The 21,055-nt window shown below is 40.6% G+C and overlaps 3 protein-coding genes across 9 annotated transcripts in view; all 3 read right to left on the bottom strand.

Annotated features, from left to right (window-relative positions):
* Positions 1-1,918, bottom strand: part of prex1 (phosphatidylinositol-3,4,5-trisphosphate-dependent Rac exchange factor 1) — a 112,516-nt gene extending 110,598 nt beyond the window's left edge. The window contains exon 1 of the mRNA XM_088006872.1: positions 1,547-1,918. Coding sequence (XP_087862998.1) covers positions 1,547-1,747 — 201 coding nt within the window. The 5' untranslated portion in view covers positions 1,748-1,918. The remainder of the gene's footprint in view (positions 1-1,546) is intronic.
* An 8,114-nt stretch (positions 1,919-10,032) lies between these two features.
* Positions 10,033-18,263, bottom strand: LOC148158229 (uncharacterized). Its single transcript, XM_088006871.1, has one exon. It carries the CDS (start codon positions 12,232-12,234, stop codon positions 10,045-10,047), a length of 2,190 nt encoding a protein of 729 aa, XP_087862997.1. The 5' UTR covers positions 12,235-18,263; the 3' UTR covers positions 10,033-10,044.
* Positions 18,264-18,419: 156 nt separating this feature from the next.
* ralgapb (Ral GTPase activating protein non-catalytic subunit beta) overlaps positions 18,420-21,055 on the bottom strand; it is a 39,893-nt gene continuing 37,257 nt past the window's right edge. For all 7 annotated transcript variants that reach the window (XM_088006864.1, XM_088006866.1, XM_088006865.1 and 4 more), the window contains one exon: positions 18,420-20,593. In XM_088006864.1, the coding sequence (XP_087862990.1) occupies positions 20,400-20,593 (194 nt within the window). In that variant the 3' untranslated portion in view covers positions 18,420-20,399. The remainder of the gene's footprint in view (positions 20,594-21,055) is intronic.

The following is a 21,055-nucleotide window of genomic DNA, read 5'->3' as shown; positions in this document are numbered from 1 at the left end:
GAGGCTTTGCATTTGAGCCTGACCTCTAACTTTTCTTCTACTTTTTTTCTTATCACAAAGGGGGAGGGGGGTGTCGATAAAACAGAGGGGAATTTCCCCTCAGCAATAAGCATTGTATTATAATAAAGATGTCTTATGCAGACCACACATCCATAATCTGGTCACAGCTGGAGGCAGGCGCCACCTATAATGAACAAGTAACTGAGGTGACATGGCAGAGGCGAAGCAAGACGACAGCCAGAAGCGATGAGCTGAATAGTCACCTGCAGGTGGGAAGCAAACTACTGCCCAAAGCTGAAAGGAGCATGCAAAACAAAAAAACAAATGACCAGTCAGTTCATTCAGAAAGGAGGTCCTGAACAATGACTGAATAAGAAACTGCTGAAAATAGTTTCTTATCTGAGCCAGGGGAAGGCGTGGAGCTGCAGCTCAGTGGATGTGATTATCTTTTTTTTTTTTTTTTTTTGCAAAGCCCCTTTGAATTCATGCCATCTTGCAGCGTGTCAGATCTGAGCTTTAGCACACAAAGGAGAGGTGTGAATTCAGCAGTCTTGTTCATAACATGCTCCCACAGTGGACTAGACATCCAAATAAGAAATTTTCTGATTGGTTCAATTGTAAAAGAATCAGATTTTTTTCCTTCCTGATTAACTAAATGCACAAAAAGGCAGCTAACCAGAGAACCTGTGATTCTCTGGTTAGCTTCATTAACATTAGAGACATATGCTTTGAGGCAATGTTTAACTTAAGCATTTTTCTCATTTATGAGTTTCATAGTAGGGCTAGGCAATATGGATTTATCACAATATTTTATAGTACTATTGTGATAATCATAAAAGTGTCAATATGAACTATTTATTACTCCTTTAGGTGACTGAATGGCACAACAATCATAGCTCCACAAACACAAGTATTGCTCTTGGAAGAAATGTGTAATGTGCCTCCCTTTGTCAGCAGTCACATTAAAAAGTGTGATTTGTATCACTAATTGGTCACAGTAACTGCATTTAAACATATTTTCAAATGTATGGGTATTTATTGATACTCTTGATGAAAAATAGTGAAATTAAAAATCCCAGTAATAGACAGCTTTGAGGGATTTTAAACATCGTTAATTGAATCTTATTTTGACAACAATATCAAAATTCTTATCATGATTCTTATCATGATTTACTGTGTAATTTATCACAGTAAATGATAAACGATACTATGAATGTCCAGCCCTATTTTATATTGCTTAGAAAAAAATCTTACAAATTTGGAAACGGGAAGTCGGGTCATTAAACGACGTGAAGGGTGCATGTCTAACAATTCAAAACAAAGTCCTAACTTGTGTCGGACTTCAATCATTAACATGGGATTCACATCTGTCAAAGTGAAGAAGCAGAAACCAGGGTAGTCAGTGCTGCACCTCATGTGGGTAGTAATTTGTGCCGCTTTCTGTTGCAGACAGAGGAAAGTGAATTTCAGCACCCAGCGCGAGAGAGAGAGAGAGAGAGAGAGAGAGAGAGAGAGAGAGAGAGAGAGAGGTAAATGTCAAACTTACCGACTGAAGGAAGAGCAGCGTCCGGACATAGTCCCGCTCTGTGTTGAGTATTTCGTTCAAAACGCAGAGCCGGAGCCGCTGCTGTCTGTCTGAGTCCTTCACGACGTGAACCCCGTTCTCATGATGCCCCTCGTCCTCTTCCATGATGGAGAAAACAGGTCGAAATCTCTCAATAAAATAAAATTTAAAAATAGCTAACATACAAATCAAGCGTCTTCTGTTTGAAGTATCCGCACTCCTGATAGGAGACCTGGTTCAGTCCATCGTGCCGAAGGAAGTTCTTCAAAACCTCTCGCAGAGATGTGATGCTCGACGCAACGTACGCACTGCAAGTAAAGAAGTTCAGGCGAAAAGTAAGCAATCCAGAAGCAGAGAGAGAGAGAGAGAGAGAGAGAGAGAGAGAGAGAGAGACTGGTGGTGAGGTCGCAACACCAGCTGAGAGGAGGAGGAAGAGGGGGAGCCACCGCTATGAGCTCACAAACACACACACACACACACACACACACACACACACACACACACACACACACACACACACACACACACACACACACACAACACACACACACAGACAGCTGTATGTCTGTCTGCTGCTGCACCTTAGCTTCTACCTCTGAGGCACCCGGAGAAACACAACAGAGTAAATAAACTAGCGTCACACCCTGGTACCCCAAAATTAAAACAACTAATTCACCGCGTACTTACCCTGGTGATTGTTAAAACAAATTATTAGTTAACGTTAACAGCCGAAACTAAATTTGAAGTGTAAAAAAACAACCCCATCAGAGAATACCTAAATATTTACTAAAATGTAAAAAAAAAAAGTTACTGAAACTTTAGCAAGAATTAAGATCCGATATTTGCTACCATGTCAAGGCAAACATTAATGTTTAGCAGAGACTTAATAAATATATAATTTAGTATGTCATTATATTTAAAATTTACGGGAAAAAGTGCTAAGATCTGTTAATTCTTTTTAAATTACTATGTAAATTGTAAACCTTGAGCTTTTCTGGCAAAACAAATTTAGGAGAAAAGCGCCCTCTGGTGGATTTAATCGAAGGTGCATTTTTTTAGGCTGATACGGTACATAAAGAATTCAGGTCAAAGCAAATATACTTACATAGCACATTCAGCAACAACGCAAATCAATGTGCTTTACATGATAAAAAAAGAAGCAATTTCTCATTTCTGTGAACACATTGCAAATGCTTTTGTACATCCATGAAAGTGATTGTCAAATTAAAACAGCAAATGGTACACTTTTGAATGTGTTCACCATCTCCACCCAACTGGCACGTACCTCACAAAGAATCAAGCGCACCCATCCCTTTTATTTCTCAAGCTCAGCAGCCAAATCTTTAAGGTAACTTGGCTCACCTGTGCTCAGAATGATCTTTCTTCAAAGAACCTCAGCTGAAAGCTTCCTCAAAGACACCACTGGTAGGACTGGACATTATTCTCAGTTTACATCATTCAAATTGCAGTCAGAAGACCAAAATAAACTTGTTTCATGCAATGGTTTTCATGTGTTTGGAAATAAAGTAATTGTGCTGTTTGGAACGTAGTTCATTTATTTATTCACTGTTAACTTAAGAGTAAATTATTAAATCATTACTTGAGAAGCTAGTTAATTAAAGTTAAAATTAACTCATTGTGATCTGTACTTAATATTTTTCTTATCTATTTCTAGGTTTTTAACCTACTCTGTGGCTACTTTGTGGCTATTCTTTGGCTACTCATTGACTACTCTGTAACCTACTCATGTGAACCACTGCTCATGTTGTTCATATGCTGTTGATGAGATTCATCTAAAGAAGAAAAAAAAGATAAATAAAAGATGTCACTGAGATGAGTTGTACCTGCGTCTCTTTGGAGGAAGAAAGACTTTTCAAGTTTGGGCAAAAGCTGAGGTGGCTTAAGAGAGCAAAAAACTTGACAGCAATGTTTAACTATCTGTTTTTTCCTACATTTTCAATTGCTTATGTTGATCAAAATGTATTGCAGATCTTTGATTTGTCTCAACCCCCACAACATTTAAGAATAAGTTTGCTGCATAAGTCTTAAATATGCAAAATGCTTGAACAAGTTGTCAAGCATATTTATATCTATTTCAGACACCTTTTCCTAAATCTGTCCTGAAGTGATCAATTGCTCCCAGGTGAATCCCAAGTTTCTCCAACGTAGGTAAATGTGTGAAGCATCACCTCAACCACTGATCAACCAGTTTTCTGAAGTAGCTCAAAGTTAAATCTCTTGAACTATCAACGTTACATTTCTGTCAATGGAAGGATGAGGATTTGGACGGGGTCAGAACAGAAGAGGCAAAGGAGACAGAGGATATGTCCGTTTCCATAACTTCTCCTCCTCCATCATCATCATCAGGATATGGTTTACGACCCACAACAGGATGCCTCTCACCCTGCTCTCCATTACTTTACATCACTGAGGATTTATTTTTCTCGGCATGGAGATGGAAAGTATATAAAGACATTTCATTGTCTCGTCATTGATCTCCCAATTGTAGTTGACAAGAAAAACCAATATTTTCTGGGTTTATTCAACATATACAAGGTTTATTCAATATATTAAAGGTTTATTTACTATAATCAAGATTTCATTCAGTATATTCCATACATTCCATTCTCTTTTTGTATGTTTTTGTGAAATGAGGCCATCTAGTGGAAGTACTTGAAAATTCATATGAAAAGTGCTGAGTTACGGAAACATTAAGCAGTCATTACATCCAGAGTTCAATCAAAATATTCAGACATTCATTGAATATATTCAATGTTTAATCAATATTTGCAAGGTTTATTGAATAAACCTTAAATATATATTGACCAGTGATGTGTTATCATGGAAAAATAATATATGATAAAACCATTTATATTGCTATTTTCACCCTGTGGTTTTTACTATAAAGTATCTATTTTTTACTTAGCTTAACTAATTCTGATTATGTTTTTCTTCAAAATCGCTGGATTTTCGCATTTTCCCATTGTCATGATAAGAGGGAAGACAGAAGAAGTAATTCCGTTGGAAAGGCAGAACTCCTTTATTAGTAAGAGCACGAGGTAACGCATGAACAGCTTCTTCGTCGAACTTGTTTTCCTGTATATCTCTCTAGTGCTCCCCCCAGTGGTCAGGAAACCAAACTACCGTTACACTAGATATACAATAGAAACTAATCTCACAACATCTCCCCTCTTTTAAAGTTAAACATTGCAATATCCAAAACATTTGTAGGTTAATGGAACATCTTAAATGAAACTTAAATCATACATTTCTAATTCAATTAATTACTCAACGAACTCAACTTTCAACGAAGGCTTTTCTCAAACCTTAAAGTAGGATGTATTTTTTTTTTTTTGCAGTTATCAAATTCGATACAGAACAATACAGGACATCACAGGGGTAGACTGCCCTCAGTCCTGATAGGGATTATTATGCCCTTTTGAATCTCATCAGTCTCTGAATCTCAGAGGCAGTTTTATTTCACGTCCCGTGGAAGTTGTTCTCACAGGAGTAAATGGTGGGAAGGAAGGTCCTGGCTGATGTGATGGTGGTTCAGATGGAATGGCCCCCTCTTCAGCTGGGGATCTGCAGTCTTGCTGTGGCACTGCAGGCTCAGCCATATGTTGTGGTTCTGAAGCATCCGTCCCAGGAATCTCCTGAAGGTGACGTCTGTTGCGACGAGTCACACTCCCGTTGACCATTTCCACAAGGTAGGATCTTGGCTCCTTGGACTTGCTGATGACTTTGGCAGGCGTTGTCCACCCTTTTTCCCCTTCAAGTTTGACTCTCACATTTTGACCAGGGAGAAGTTCGGGAAGGGGGCGAGCTGAATAGCTGCGGTTGTAGAAGAATCTGTAAGAATCTTTAGCTTTGGTATCCTTTAAGTAGACTAGGTCTGGGTCAACAGCGCTTGGCATCAATGTTTTTTCCAGGACAGGAACAGTGGTGCGGATCTGTCGGCCAGTCATAAGTTGCGCTGGACTGGAACCTGTTGCTGCTACTGGTGTGGAGCGGTAACTCATAAGGGCTAAGCAGGGGTCAGGCTGTTTGAGGATGTACTTGGCAGTCTGAACACCCCTTTCTGCAGCTCCATTAGACTGCGGGTAATGGGGGCTTGAGGTTATGTGAGTGAACCCATACCTCTGCTTGAATTCTCGGAAATCTGACGATGTAAACTGTGTCCCGTTATCGCTGACGAGTTCCAGCGGGATGCCCCATCTCACAAACATGTGTTTGAGCTTGTTGATAACTTGGGTGCTGGAAGCGGTGGTGAGAGAAGCGATTTCAATGTCCCTAGAAAAATAATCAACAGCAACAAGATAAGTCTTACCCTCATGCACAAACAGGTCCACTGCAATTCTCTGCCATGGGCCACTGGGCAGAGAAGTTGTCATCAGTGGTTCATGTCTCTGTGTAGGCTTGTGCTCTCTGCAAAAATCACAGAACTTCACTTTGTTTGTGATCTGTGCACCAATCTTCGGCCACCACACCGTCAACTTCGCTCGCTCACGACACTTGGTGAGACCCTGGTGGCCTTCGTGTAGTTGGTCTAAAACACCAGCTCGGAGTGTTGTTGGAACTACGATGCGGTCATGATATAGGACCAGCCCGTCCGACTCCGATAGGTGACTTCTGGCTGCATAGTATCCGTGCAGTAGTGAGCTCTGTGCAATGTTGCGAGGCCACCCTTTTCTGATAAACGTGATTACTTTTTGAAGCTCAGCGTCGTGAACTCCTTTATTAGCAAGAGCACGAGGTAACACACCCATTCAAATGCTCAGAAGCGAAGCCGGTGAGGCAGCAGCGAGCTGAGCCTCACCTGGGATTGCGCAACATCTCGCTAACTGCACTGGCTGCCATTCTATGGGGGCAAGTTCCTCCTATCTGTACGCCGGCAATAAAATGGCTAAAAAACATTTAATATATGGACTGATTTTCCATAATTTCGCTTATGTGTATAATGTACAGTTTTTTTTTGTCACCAACTGTGTTTGCATCGTGTTTTATGTGCGGGGGAGCGATCAGAAACGGCAGAGAACAGACGCGAGGTGAGGCAGGCAGTTCTCTTGCCTCATGGCAGGGGGCGCTCATGATCCCAGATATTGTGACTCCACAACTGCAGAGTAAGACACAGTGAGCTAGCCATGGAGCTAGCCATACAGTAAATAAGTAAAGTACAGCGATATATTTGTTTTCTCCTCTCTTCCGACGTCAACATGAAAGACTACATTTCTACATTTAAACAGTTTTCTAGTGGATTTTCAATTGAAGCAGGAGATAATAACTAAAGGAAGACCAACACCGGAGCTGAAAGTTTTGCTTTGAGACAGTTTGGTGATTCTTAAACGGAGTAGAAAAGACATGCCGAGGATAGACTTGGCTTTGGATGAACGGATATTTTAGTGTAATTAGCGGTGCATGGATATCATTGATACATAAAGGTAAGACAGCAATAAGATGTTTTTGTTTAGTTTTTTTTAATGAAATGTGCGTTTTGTGGGCTACAGTTTGTATGTCTAAATAATTCAGTAAAGTAGAAGCGGTAGCTAATCTACCACAACAATTATTCATTAGAGGACTAGTGAGTGTGAGAGCCACTGTCCAGGATGAAACATCCAAGATCCATAAATACATCAAGGACAAAGCCTCAACGGACGATGTGCTCAGCGAATGTCTCAGGCAATGGGGAACAGAGGACAAGGTGCTGGAGGAACCATCATGGGAGGACAAGCCCCTACATGGGATGTACCACCGACAAATAACTGAAGTGGCTGATATCAGGAAATCCTACCAATGGCTGGAGAAAGCTGGACTCAAGGACAGCACAGAGGCCCTCATCCTGGCCGCCCAGGAACAGGCCCTGAACACCAGAGCAATAGAGGCTCAGATCTACCACACCAGACAAGACCCAAGGTGTAGGTTGTGCAAGGAGGCCTCTGAGACAGTCCAGCACATAACAGCAGGGTGCAAGATGCTGGCAGGGAAAGCGTACATGGAACGACATAACCAAGTGGCGGGCATAGTGTACAGGAACATCTGTGCAGAATATGGACTGGAAGCCCCGAGGTCAAAGTGGGGAACACCCCCAAAGGTGGTGGAGAATGACCGAGCTAAGATCCTGTGGGACTTCCAGATCCAGACAGACAAGATGGTAATGGCGAACCAACCGTACATTGTGGTGGTGGATAAAGAACAGAGGAAAGCCGTTGTGGTGGATGTAGCAATACCAAGTGACCACAACATCAGGAAAAAGGAGCATGAGAAACTGGAGAAATACCAGGGCCTCAGAGAGGAACTGGAGAAGGCCTGGAAGGTGAAGACCACAGTGGTGCCTGTGGTCATCGGGGCCCTCGGGGCAGTCACCCCCAAACTGGAGCAGTGGCTCAAACAGATCCCAGGAACAACATCAGACATCTCAGTCCAGAAATGTGCAGTTCTAGGCACAGCCAAGATACTGCGCAGAACCCTCAAGCTCCCAGGCCTCTGGTAGAGGACCCGAGCTCAGAGGATGAAAGAGACCACCCACAGAGGGTGAGAGGGGAATTTTATTTTATATATATATAATAATAATTAATTCCCCTCTCACCCTCCGTGGGTGGTTTATTTTATATATATATAATAATAATTAATTCCCCTCTCACCCTCCGTGGGTGGTCTCTTTCATCCTCTGAGCTCGGGTCCTCTACCAGAGGCCTGGGAGCTTGAGGGTTCTGCGCAGTATCTTGGCTGTGCCTAGAACTGCACATTTCTGGACTGAGATGTCTGATGTTGTTCTTGGGATCTGTTTGAGCCACTGCTCCAGTTTGGGGGTGACTGCCCCGAGGGCCCCGATGACCACAGGCACCACTGTGGTCTTCACCTTCCAGGCCTTCTCCAGTTCCTCTCTGAGGCCCTGGTATTTCTCCAGTTTCTCATGCTCCTTTTTCCTGATGTTGTGGTCACTTGGTATTGCTACATCCACCACAACGGCTTTCCTCTGTTCTTTATCCACCACCACAATGTCCGGTTGGTTCGCCATTACCATCTTGTCTGTCTGGATCTGGAAGTCCCACAGGATCTTAGCTCGGTCATTCTCCACCACCTTTGGGGGTGTTCCCCACTTTGACCTCGGGGCTTCCAGTCCATATTCTGCACAGATGTTCCTGTACACTATGCCCGCCACTTGGTTATGTCGTTCCATGTACGCTTTCCCTGCCAGCATCTTGCACCCTGCTGTTATGTGCTGGACTGTCTCAGAGGCCTCCTTGCACAACCTACACCTTGGGTCTTGTCTGGTGTGGTAGATCTGAGCTTCTATTGCTCTGGTGTTTAGGGCCTGTTCCTGGGCGGCCAGGATGAGGGCCTCCGTGCTGTCCTTGAGTCCAGCTTTCTCCAGCCATTGGTAGGATTTCCTGATATCAGCCACTTCAGTTATTTGTCGGTGGTACATCCCATGTAGGGGCTTGTCCTCCCATGATGGTTCCTCCAGCACCTTGTCCTCTGTTCCCCATTGCCTGAGACATTCGTTGAGCACATCGTCCGTTGAGGCTTTGTCCTTGATGTATTTATGGATCTTGGATGTCTCATCCTGGACAGTGGTTCTCACACTCACTAGTCCTCTGCCTCCTTCCTTACGGCTCGTGTACAGTCTCAGGGTGCTGGATTTGGGGTGGAACCCTCCCCAAATATATATATATATATATATATATATATATATATATATATATATATATATATATATATATATATATATATCCACACACACATGCATGTGTGTGTGTGTGTGTGTGTGTGCATCCAGAGACCTGCTAATGACCTTATAATTTAATGGTTTAAATCAGTGGTCCCCATAGTGGGTCCTGGAGGCCCGCCAGCCTGCATGTTTTAGTCTCTCCCTGGTTTAACACACCTGGATCAAATGATGGCTCATTAGAGGTCTAAGAAGAACATTGACATGCTGAAAAGGTTGTTACTACCACCAGGGAGAGAACTAAAACATGCAGGATGCCAGGCCTCCAGGACCCACTCTGGGGACCACTGCTCTAAAGGCTGGGCTGCAGGACACAGGCCCTCAATGACTGCAGCTGGAGACAGTGGCCATACTCTTCACATTTATGTCTACAGGAAATGTGAATTGGGTATTTAGCATACCCAATTGGAAGACATGAATGGTTTTTTAAAGGAAAAACCGGGGAACCCGACGAAAACCTAAACCAGATATAAAAAGCCAGGCTGGGATTTTGATGCCCTGACCTTTCTAAATTTCTAAATTTAGTTTGATCCGTCCATCCGTCCATCTTCTTCCACTTATCCAGGGTCAGGTCACCTCCAGGGAAAGACAAATGAACAGCAATGGAGATCAATAAAGGAATGAGCTTGAAACTAACATAAAAAATAAATAAAAACGAAAACTGATCTGCAATCCAATTGCACTATACCTGCATTATTCCTGAATTTTGTGACTGTGAGATTGTGTTTGTGGTCTGTAATCTAACAGCTCTCTATCTTAGGATGCAAAAAATGTCTGTGAGGGTTGAAGTGATCTTCTCAGTTGTACGCATTTTGCGTGTCATGGGAAAGTGCTTTCTTAAATATTTCAATATGGCGTCCTGAAGAGGATGGCCATCTAGTGATGTTGCAGCCTTCCACAGATCTCTAGTGGAGCCAAACTGATTTTTCAGATCACGGTAGAGGTCTGTAACAAAGACATTAACCTTGTCATTGTCTTTACTGACTTCAAAGTCTGCGATTTCCTGTATGATTTCCACTGACAGATAAGACAAGATTCTCTTCATGTCTGTAGTGCTCACTGGCCCACCATTTTCCTCCCAGCAGTTCAAAAATGCTCTCATCGCGAAGCATTTCATACATTCCTCCAGATCGTTCTTCTTTTGATCTATGGTTTCATTTATCTCTGGAATTGGAATGATAGTGATTTCTTCAACAAATCTGACATACCTAGTCCCTGGTGCTGTAAGCAATGAATCAATCAAGGAGTCAGTTTCAGCTTTTACAGGATATTCAGGCTGCTCTTTGAATTCTCTTCCATTGGTTGGGATGGAGTCCTTCTCAGTTCCTGGAGACATGGGTTTGGGGATTTGGGTCTCATATGTTTGTCCAACAAGATCATTGATCTCCGAGAGCACATTGGACACCCTGTCACTCTCACTTATGTGATTTATTTCCTCATTTTTGAGCCAAAGAAAGATGTTTTGGAGAAATCTCCTCACCTCATCTTCTGTTCTGGCATAGAAGATTTCAGGGCGAATTTCTATTTGGCCAGAAATGTCACTTATTTTCTCGCTAGAGAGGACAGACTCTGAAAGGTTTTCGGGGGGAACAGGAAGGTTATAACGATGGCTACTGGTGATATCAGTATATAATTTATCTGTCAGTTCCTTGGAAAACTCCTTGATCTTGTCATTCAACTGTGGGTTTTCCATGAATTCTGCACACAGTCTGTCAATTTGAGGTTTGATGGACTGAAAATCCAGCTTAGGAATTTGGTCTGTTTTCATCACTGATGAATCTTCTGGGACACATCCAGGAAACATGAGGCGAGCCAATGTGTTTGATATATATGTATCTTGTTTTAGTTTCACCACATTTGTGTCACTTGAGTCCTTGAATGAGATCTCCAAAGAAGACGCCATGGTGGCGAACTGATCCTTGGCAAATCTGGAAAATTGTGGTTTTTTGACTATTTCTTCTTTTCCAGCAGGATCAGTTTTGCCCTTTGACCGGAAAAGATTTCTGATATCACCAACAATCTTTTTCAAGTTAAAATGAGGAGCGCATGAACAACTTGGATCTTTCTGTCCAACCGAACCTTCAGCCTTACAGTAATGAAGGTCGTCAATAATTGTTTTGCTAATTCCATCTGCAACCTCGTTTACTTCAAAATGATCTAGGCAAAAGTCTGCATCATCTTCTGCACCTTTTGCATCACCTGCGTCATCAGAATATTTCTCTATGATTTCAGCAATGCTCTCGCTAACAGAGGCCACAGAGTAGAGAGATTTCACACTAGGAGAAACACTTCTCTCTGTAAGGTCAAAGGCAGTCTCTGCTTCTGCTGGAGACACGCCTGAGGTTCGCTTTTTTGTGAACGCACTCCAGTATCTTTCGACGCATCTTGAGCTGACTCTGTTTATGTGTTTGCGAAGACACTGAACTGCATTGGAAACCATCTTGTTGAAATTTCTCAGGTTAGAAATGCAACCACTTGCAAACACTGCTGGTTCTGCAGGAAAACTAGAGGTTCTCTTGATGCCATTTGCAATGGACGTTACTTTTTCAGAGACCTCCTGTTCCATCAATGAGTTCAACTCCATGCTGCTCTCACAGACTTCTTCTGGTGGAGACACCTCGAGGACAATGGCCATTTCTGTTGAAATCATGTTGGTCAAATGCACACTGATGTTTTCATCTGGCATTTTAGTCTTCATGCACTTCGCCATACAATCTTCCAATATTGGCACAAGGACGGTCAGTGAATTTTCCACACATTGTTGAAAAATGTTGGTAAGTATGTCAGCCATGATGGCTGTTATATGTGAATCCCTCAGACCCTGTGAAAGCAAGGTCCACTGTGCTGGTGTTAAAGTGTTCAGGCGGGGCAATATGATGTCCTCCAGGTTGTCAATGGAGATGTGGATGCTTCTGTTCATTTGCCCGTTTGACTCTTCCATTTTTCAAAGTTTTTTTTTTTCTTCAAAGGTTTCCGTAAAGAAACGACGTTCTGCTCACTATGGCTTCTCTTCTTGGCATAAAGTTTACTTAAAACTAAACCATAGCAGTAAGCTGCCTTTGATACTGGTTCACGTCATAATCCATTATGACGTAGCCATCCCCCGCGCCAAACTTACGGCACGCCTACGCATATGCGCATGCCTATTAGACATGATTTGTAAACTATCTCCAGAGAACCAGAGAACAGCCAGTTTACATTATGCGCTCTCTTTACTGTATTTATGTAATGTTATCTAGACGCATTGTCTCAACGTTTGTAACCCCCTCACAGTTGTCATTATATTACACTGTATCATTTTTGTACTATTCTGAGTCTCAAAAAACCTTTACAATAAAAAAAGATCAAGGCCTCCAATATCACGTGGCATACATAGGTCTGTAACCATAGAAACCTAAACAGAATCTCTATAAAAGCTGTAATTTAAGATGCTTTTTTTATAATTTAATGCTTTAGTCTACATTATGAACCAATAAGCCAAGTTTTAGAAATAAATGCTAAAGTTAGCCTACCTGCTAAAGTTCTCCACAGAGACCGCCAGCTGTCGTCTCCTCCCCTACGGAAGCTCATTAGGACTTTATGGGAGATAGATCCCCGAGTTTTGGTCGTTCTGCCCATATACATAATAGAGTAGACCCCGCATTGGCCGCCCCGGCGCAGGAAATACGGCGGCCATCTTGGAGCGGTATACCCTCCTACTTTGCTCAACAAAAACAGCAGAAGATGCCTCAGCACTGAGGGATATTGTTGTTCGGATCTATGGATTATTGATGTGAGGGCTCCACAGACAACATTTCACAAGTAAGATGGACATATTATTGTGTATATATTGTGATTAGAATATTACTTTACTGTATTTATGTCCACCGGCGAGATACCAGCTAATATTAGCTACAGTGCTTGGTGTAATACGGGTTCAGCCCCGCTATGAAGGCTAACTGAGATTCTGTAAATCTAAAAAAATTAATTATTCTCTAACATTGACTTAGATTATCTGACACAAGAGCCTATATTAGAAATGAAACAATGTTACATATATTATAGAACTTATATTACGTGTTATAACATTCACCAGCAAAGTTTACACAGGTGGTAAAGACTATTATTTATATTCTTTCACTCTGTCAAAAGTAAAATAAATCCTAAATCTTCCGTTTTTGTTTTGAAAGTTTCATAAAGACACGATGTGAGGAAGAAGAGGGAGAAATCTATAAAGAGAGACGGATTCACTGCAGCACGGATGAATCTCGCATCGGATTTTGGACTCGTCGGCTATATTATACACACACACACACACACACACACACACACACACACACACACACACACACACACACACACACACACAGTGATTCTTGAGAATAGGGACAAAACAGATCCTATGGATAAAGCATGAAATTTGAATAAAGTATACACAAAATATTTTTTTTTCAAATATCTAACTAAACTAACCTGGGTCATGTGAGCACAACAATGTATATTTTTCTTTTTTTTTGCTGAATATTTTTTTATTTTAAACATTGTAGTCGGTGGATGATGCCTGTAAAAGCCCTTGTCCAGGAGCAGAACTCAATACATTCTTATAGTTTAAAACAATTAAAGAAATACTAAAATTATATATTATGACAATTAAGTATAAGTAGTCATATAAATAATTATAAAAGTATCGATAAATTGAATTAAAAATAATTTTTAGATATTTTCCAACTCCGTTGAAATTTGTCCTTCGTTTTTGTCAACACCGTCAGAAATGAAAAGAATGTAAAAAAAAAATCAGGCATTATTGGGGGGCACCAGAACTTCTGAGGACCCCATGACGTTGTCTTTTCTCTTCCTTTGCTAGGAGGGCTAGTTAGCTCCGGTTAGCTTAAGTTATTCTTTAGTTTTTTCTTCTGTTTTATTCCTAAGTTGTTTGTCACAACCATGATGTGTCAACTCCATAACTGACAATTTACAAAACTTTGATGAAATTTTGCGAAATAAAAGCTTAATTTTGGTAAACTGTAAAGATTTCATGGACCTGACGAGCTACAATATGGCCTCCTTCAGAATAACATCATATAAATTGAGGTAGTTTGGCATTTCGTCAACTCCGTCAGAGTTTTTCTGACTCTTTCAGTGAAATTGTTGTCAAATCTCACTTAATTGTGCAACTAATTCATTTTAATGTATTTTACATGAATTGCATTACTTCACATGTACCAAGTTTTTCATTTACTCACTAGTTTGTCACCACCTTCAGTTCTGTGTCAACTCCGTCAAGCACTGTCAACTCCATCAGATGGACTTTTTCTTGTTTTTTGTTTTAAATAATATTTATTTTATTTCTTGAGAAGCATTTGTCTGTAAATTGAGTAAAAATATCACTAATGGGGTATTTTAAAAATCATTCTAGATTTATTTTTGTCAGATGGTGATGACAAAGTTTTGGGTCAGGTCGATTAAAAATGTAATTTTTAAAAAAAAAAAATTCGCAACTGGGAGCCTGTACCTTAGCATCTTCATATTTTCTAAACATTATTTGTCATATTTGCATACATAAGGTTGAGAAATAATTAAAAAAAATATGGGAAAATTAAAACCCATTTTGTCCCTATTCTCAAGAATCACTGATATAACAATCTAAAACACGACTTAATCAGTTAATAACTTTTTTTTCATTTCATATTGTTTCTGAACTGTTCGTCCTTTACCACAGCAGCGGTGCAACATGTCGATCTCAGCATTAAGTGACAAACTGAACACAGCCAGGAGGCTGAGACCAGCACATCCTCCTCTGACTCCTTATCAAAACGTTCATAGCTTTATTAAAGAACGTGTTCAAATTAATGACCCAACAAAAACAATAATCTCAGTGATTATTGTTTAAACAAGGTGTTGTGCAATTCTGTGCGTTTCGGTTCCATTATTAAAATATCGAGCAGAACAGGAGATTAAAATTAATCAACCACTGCTGTGTTCAGGGAGGCTTATTAATGATCACAAAATAAATATCAAACCTGAAAACCTGATATCATAACGGACTGAATGTTGTTTTTAACGTAATCTCTGGTCTGCTTGTAGAGGGCAGGCGGTTGCCATAGCAACGGGTGTGCTTTAATGACAAAGAGATTGACTAAAAAGGTGCGAGTGGTTTAGTTGATCACCTGTTTGGGTTGTTTTACCTTTGCTTACCTTTGTCTTGGCTCTTCACAGCCGCTGTAGTTTCTGAACGTTCAATAAACGACAAACTTGGACTAATTACCTCGTCTGTCTGTGAGTATCACGTCATTTACAACAAACGTCAAACATGGTAAATATGTTTCATTAACAAACAAATGGCTTCTACCGCGATAATTATGTGAAATTAAATTTATATTTAGACAAAAGTAGTTTGGTGCTCTCTGACATCTCGCTTTGAGCTCAGAGTCTGAGAGGCTTTTCCTCTATCAAACTTTTTTTCAATCCTCTTTAGTGGAAATATTGATGTTGTTGAGACTTTCTCCAAAATAATAACCTTTCTCAACCTTTATAGCTCCACTGTGAAAATGAGGCTCTAACATTCACAAATGACAGTGAAATAAAATCCAGTCCAACATCTGGTTTGAGGTGATTCCTCTGGAACCTGTTGGAGGAAAAATATCCCAAGTTCAGAAGATGAGCTTTAACCTAACAGAGCTCTGTGGTTCCTCCTGTCAGGATGAGAGTCAGGGTGAGGAGGAGCCATGTTAGGAAGATGAAGCTGCAGGAGCTTCAGAACAAACAGGTCATGATGCTGGGCTACTGATTATCCCTCTGTCTGGACACAGGATCAATAGAACCAGTTTAAAAGATAAAATTAATGGTTATATGCCAGACATGGAAAACTGGGATGGACTCCATGCCATGATGTTCAGAATTTAGGTCTCATGGCATCTCAAGGTGTCAACATTGCAGCCAGTGGGCTGAAGGAAATACAGCTTTATTTTGTAGCAATTCAAGAGCTACACAGCTTTTATCGCTTCACAAAAAAATGTATTTATATATATACATACATATATTTTTTTGTCATAGTACCCCCAAGAATTTAAAACTACTTTCACCCCTGAGTACACCTGCTGATGAACTATCCATCCATTCTCCTTCACCCTTGTCCCTCAGTGGGGTCGGGAGGGGTGCTGGTGCCTATCTCCAGCTCACGTTCCGGGCGAGAGGTGGGGTACACCCTGGACAGGTCGCCAGTCTGTCGCAGGGCAACACAGAGACACACAGGACAAACAACCATGCACACACACACTCACACCTAGGGGCAATTTGGAAAGGCCAATTAACCTGACAGTCATGTTTTTGGACTGTGGGAGGAAACTGGAGAACCTGGAGAAAACCCATGCATGCACAGGGAGAACATGCAAACTCCATGCAGAAAGACCGGGGCTGGGAATTGAACCCAGAACCTTCTTGCTGCAAGGCGACAGCTCTACCAACTGCGCCACTGTGCAGCCCGCTGATGAACTATTCATATTAGTCTAAAATGATTACACAAAATTTTTAAGACTGCAGAATCTCATTTAGCAGCTCCTGAACAATAGATGTGAATTTCTAAATGGTTTTCCTGATCTTTATTGTGTTTAGTGATAAATCTTCAGTTGCTTCCAAACTCAACACTGTTTATGTTCAGCATCTAGTAAAGTTCTAATTTTTTGAATATTAACTATTTTCTGCTGCAGCATCTTTGAATAATGTATTTTTCCTATGATGAATAATCACTAAAACTTTGTGATTTCCATTAGTATTTATTATTACCTCTTTATTCTCTAATACCTCTAAAAGAAGTCCCACCAACTGCCATCAGAAGTTACCTAATTGGTAAATGTGTGTAGTTTAAGCAGAGTTTTAATGCAGTTGTTCTGTTTTTCCCGGGTCTCAGTGGAAGCTGCTCTGTTCAGAAGAGAAACAAATCTGGGTGACGTCAGTAGGAGCTCCTCGATCCCTCCTGCAATCGATGGATCGCTGGTTTGATTCCCGCCTTGTCGTTTGTGTCTTTGGGCAACACATCTCAATCTTACTTCTGTCAGCCTGACACAGGGCAGCTGTAGTTACAGTAGTGGTGGAAAATTACTACAAGTTAACATCTGCTGATCATGTTATATGAAATGCTTGTGAACTCTCACCAAAAGAACTATGTGGGTTACATGTACAAGGTTGGAAGTTGTTTTCTACAGCTGCATCAGAGCCAGACTGTCTCACCCCTTGTTTTGAATTCCTTATCCTTGGTATAAAACTCATGTATTGACTCTGCCTGGCAGATCTTTTCACCCAGACATGCTTCATTACAAGCCCTTTATATTGTGCACAATATATGAATAAACCTGATTGAGTGATTTCATCTGACAGTGCTTGGTAAAATAGTTTTTTTTTCCACACCTCAGTCCATTAGCTTTCCATTATCAACTTGTGAAAGCCCTTTGAGATTTCAACTGGAGATATAAATGTCTTAATAAATGCAGTTTATTGAAATCACCATTACAAACTAATGACAGACCATGCTGCAGGAAAACATCCAATCTGAGCTGCAATGAAATGATACAGATCAAAGGATATCCATATGTTTTAATGGCCCAGTCAAAGTCCAGACCTGAATGCAGTTGAGTATTTGTGAAAAGACTGCATTGTTCTCAAAACTCAACTTCTAATCAAACTAAGCTTGAGCTTTTTTTTTTTTTTTTTTTTTTTTGGCAAAGAGTAAGTAAACATGATTTAATGTCCAAAGACAACAAGTTGGGTGTTCTGGAGTGGCCTAATCAAAGCCCAGACCTCAATCCCATAGATATATAGTAGGTCTTGAAAGGGGCTTTTAAAATATTGACTAATAAAGTTACATTTATAAGATTTAGATTTTGATACAGAATAAATCTGGAGTAAAGACCCACCTAATGGACTAACAGTTTTAAAATGCTTATTTGACAATCTGCTCGCTTATAACCATAACAAATATGGCTTTTTAATGATCAAACATATTTTTGTGTAATTTGTTTCATAGAATAGCAGAAAGTGTCAAAACCTTCTTTCAGCCAGCTGTCTGGCAGTATCCAGCAATAGGTGAAGACCAAAACAGAAAAATGACTTTTCTTCAATCACACAAGAACAGAATCCAACATTAGGACAGGGTGAAATTAAAAGGTCAATAATAGTTTTAATTGATGCATGTTACATTCAAACCCATCACGTTCCTCCCACACATAACTGTAGACTTACATACATTTTTTTCTCCATCGCCTCAGCTGAGGAACACTACAGACAACTTGTGAATGCCTTAGGCTATCATATATTTACAAATCTTCCACTTCTATACATAGCAAGTCCTTAAATACAGTCCAACAACAGAGGAGTAACAGGAACGTGTGACTGATTGTATGCAGTTTCTTCGAAGCATATTTAATGAACTTTCCTTCCAGAAAAGGCGTGTGCATACAGCACTGTCATAAAAAGTGAGTCACAATTAGACATGATAGGTTAAAAACTCCACAAACCCTCTTCATTCATATTTCACAAGATAAAACTTCCTTCAGCAGGGATTTTCTTTCAAAATGCAAAAAAGTACAAAAAGACATGTAAGGTAACAAAAAATAGTTAAAATGTGCTCAGTGCATTAAGACTTTCCAATATATATCAAAAAGAAACTAAGAGGTGTTTTGCCCTGCTCCATCTCTGTGATAAATAAAAGTCACATTATTACAGGCAGTCAGAGGGCATTAATCAAAACCAAGATACAGTGAAAAAATTTAAGGTTCAACGTACGTTTGTGTAGGCCAAACTTCAAACTTAACAGAAATTAGATTTTTTTAATGGTTTTCAAAGAAATACAGCTTAAATCAGCAAATCTGACCAAGTTTATACAGCATGGTGCAGAAATCTTAAGCCTTTACACACATAGGCTGACTCAAGATGTGTGCACTGTTCACCATCACACTGTGAGCTACGGCGAGCACTTTGGCCGGAGAAACCATCATACGGATGTTGTTTAGAAGAGACACACTGTGCAATGTTTCAGTTTGGTATCTGCAGTGGCTTCACACCTCAACCAGATCTGAGGTTAGTCTAAGCTTAGCCCTGCAAACATCAAGGCCAAACCCAGGAACTCTATCAGTAAACTTCAGCACTACTGAGAAACTAATGGCATTTTGTTGACAGATTCTGAAGAAGGAAAAAAAAAAAAAAAATTTTTTTAAAAGTGTAGTCTTGAGATTTCATTAATTTAGTGACAACTTTCAGTTTTTAGTGCCACGTTCAGAACTCTTAAAAGCTCCCTGACCTCATGTAGAGTCGACTGACTAGCTGAACGAGCAAAAAGAATCGGCTGCGCGCGCACGCACACAGTACTGGCAGCTGTGTGACAGGAGAGCCATGCATGAAGCACAGAGGGCGTCAAAAATGACATTCGCACTCAGTAAAGCATCACAAGAAAATGGGAGAAAACTGACGGACAGACCAAAGGCCAAACGTGAGGTTTGTACAAGGAAGACTGTAGCTGGCGCTAGCAAGAAATAATATGTGGATAGTGGTGAGATAAGATTATGGGTCAACCTTTGTCTTGCAAAAACACGGTCATGTCGATTTAATGTTTTTATCCTTGGCAAAAGTCCAAACAAAAATCTGTTTTGATTGATGATGAAAAACAGATTTGAGCACAATTTCATGTTACTAAACCCATAAAATCATGTAGTAATCACAAAGGTGTAAAGAACGTTTTTTACAAGTTCAGAAAGGCCAACATTGTTAGTGACGTATTGCATTAAAGACCAAGCAAACCTTTACTTTGCTGCAAAGCCTGAACCTAAACACGAACAGAGACAGTGACTATTAGACTCTCCATCATTCAGAGCCAGGGTGAGCGGCTGGAATACAGAAATGTTGGTGTTTCTCCCTCACCTTGGCATGGTTTCTGACACTTTGATCTCAGAGTCAAAGGCAAACAGTGTTGATATATGTATTCATATAAATAACAAAATAGTACAGTATAAATATAAAGATTTTGTGTGTGTGTGTGTGTTTGTGGATGGATGTGTGACCGCAGCTGTATGTTGTGTAGAGGTTCGGGGTAAGAGTGTGTGTGTGAGCCAGTGTTAGGACAGGATAGAGGGAGCGGGGTTAGAGGTGAGGCTTTCCATCTCTGACCTCGTGGAAGAGGGAGGTGTAGAACTCAGGCTCCAGTTGTTTGTTGCGGTAGCGCTGCACAATTTCAGTGATTTTCTGTTTTCGCCTTACATGTGGCGGGTTGTACAAGTCGCTCTCCAGGCGCTTCCGTCGGCATACGTTGATCACTGTCTGACGGACGAGAAACCCTGAAAGGCAGACCCAAAGGAAAGAAAAACTAATTCACAATTTTGTCACATCAAAATTCTATTTTTCCATTAGTTTTTAAAGTTTTCTACACATCTGATGAAACTAGACACCACAGCAGCTCAGGTGGGACAAATGCCACCTGAAAGACTTAAAATCCAACTTTTAAAGTGAAATATATCCACAAATTTATGTCATCAGTGTTAAAGGGGACCTATTATTTTTACTTCTTATACTTCCATTTGGGTCTCAACTGCTTCCAAAAACAAACAAGAAAAAAACACACCACCCAGATGTTTGAAATAAACTTATGTTTTTGGTGTCTGGAAAACGAACCATTTCAAAAACCTCCTGATTGTTGAGTCACACTGCACCGTTACCTAGCAACCACAGGCAAGCTGGTTGTTGACCTATTGTTCAGAAAGCCCTGGCTATATTCTTGTTGGTTGTGCAGCAGGCTCCAC

Source organism: Poecilia mexicana, unplaced genomic scaffold, assembly GCF_051168715.1.
Source record: "Poecilia mexicana isolate PSO_F unplaced genomic scaffold, ASM5116871v1 scaffold_7, whole genome shotgun sequence".
In the NCBI taxonomy this organism is placed as follows: Eukaryota; Metazoa; Chordata; class Actinopteri; order Cyprinodontiformes; family Poeciliidae; genus Poecilia; species Poecilia mexicana.
The sequence above is the reverse complement of the archived record's forward strand: the minus strand, read 5'-3'. Positions and strand labels throughout refer to the sequence as shown.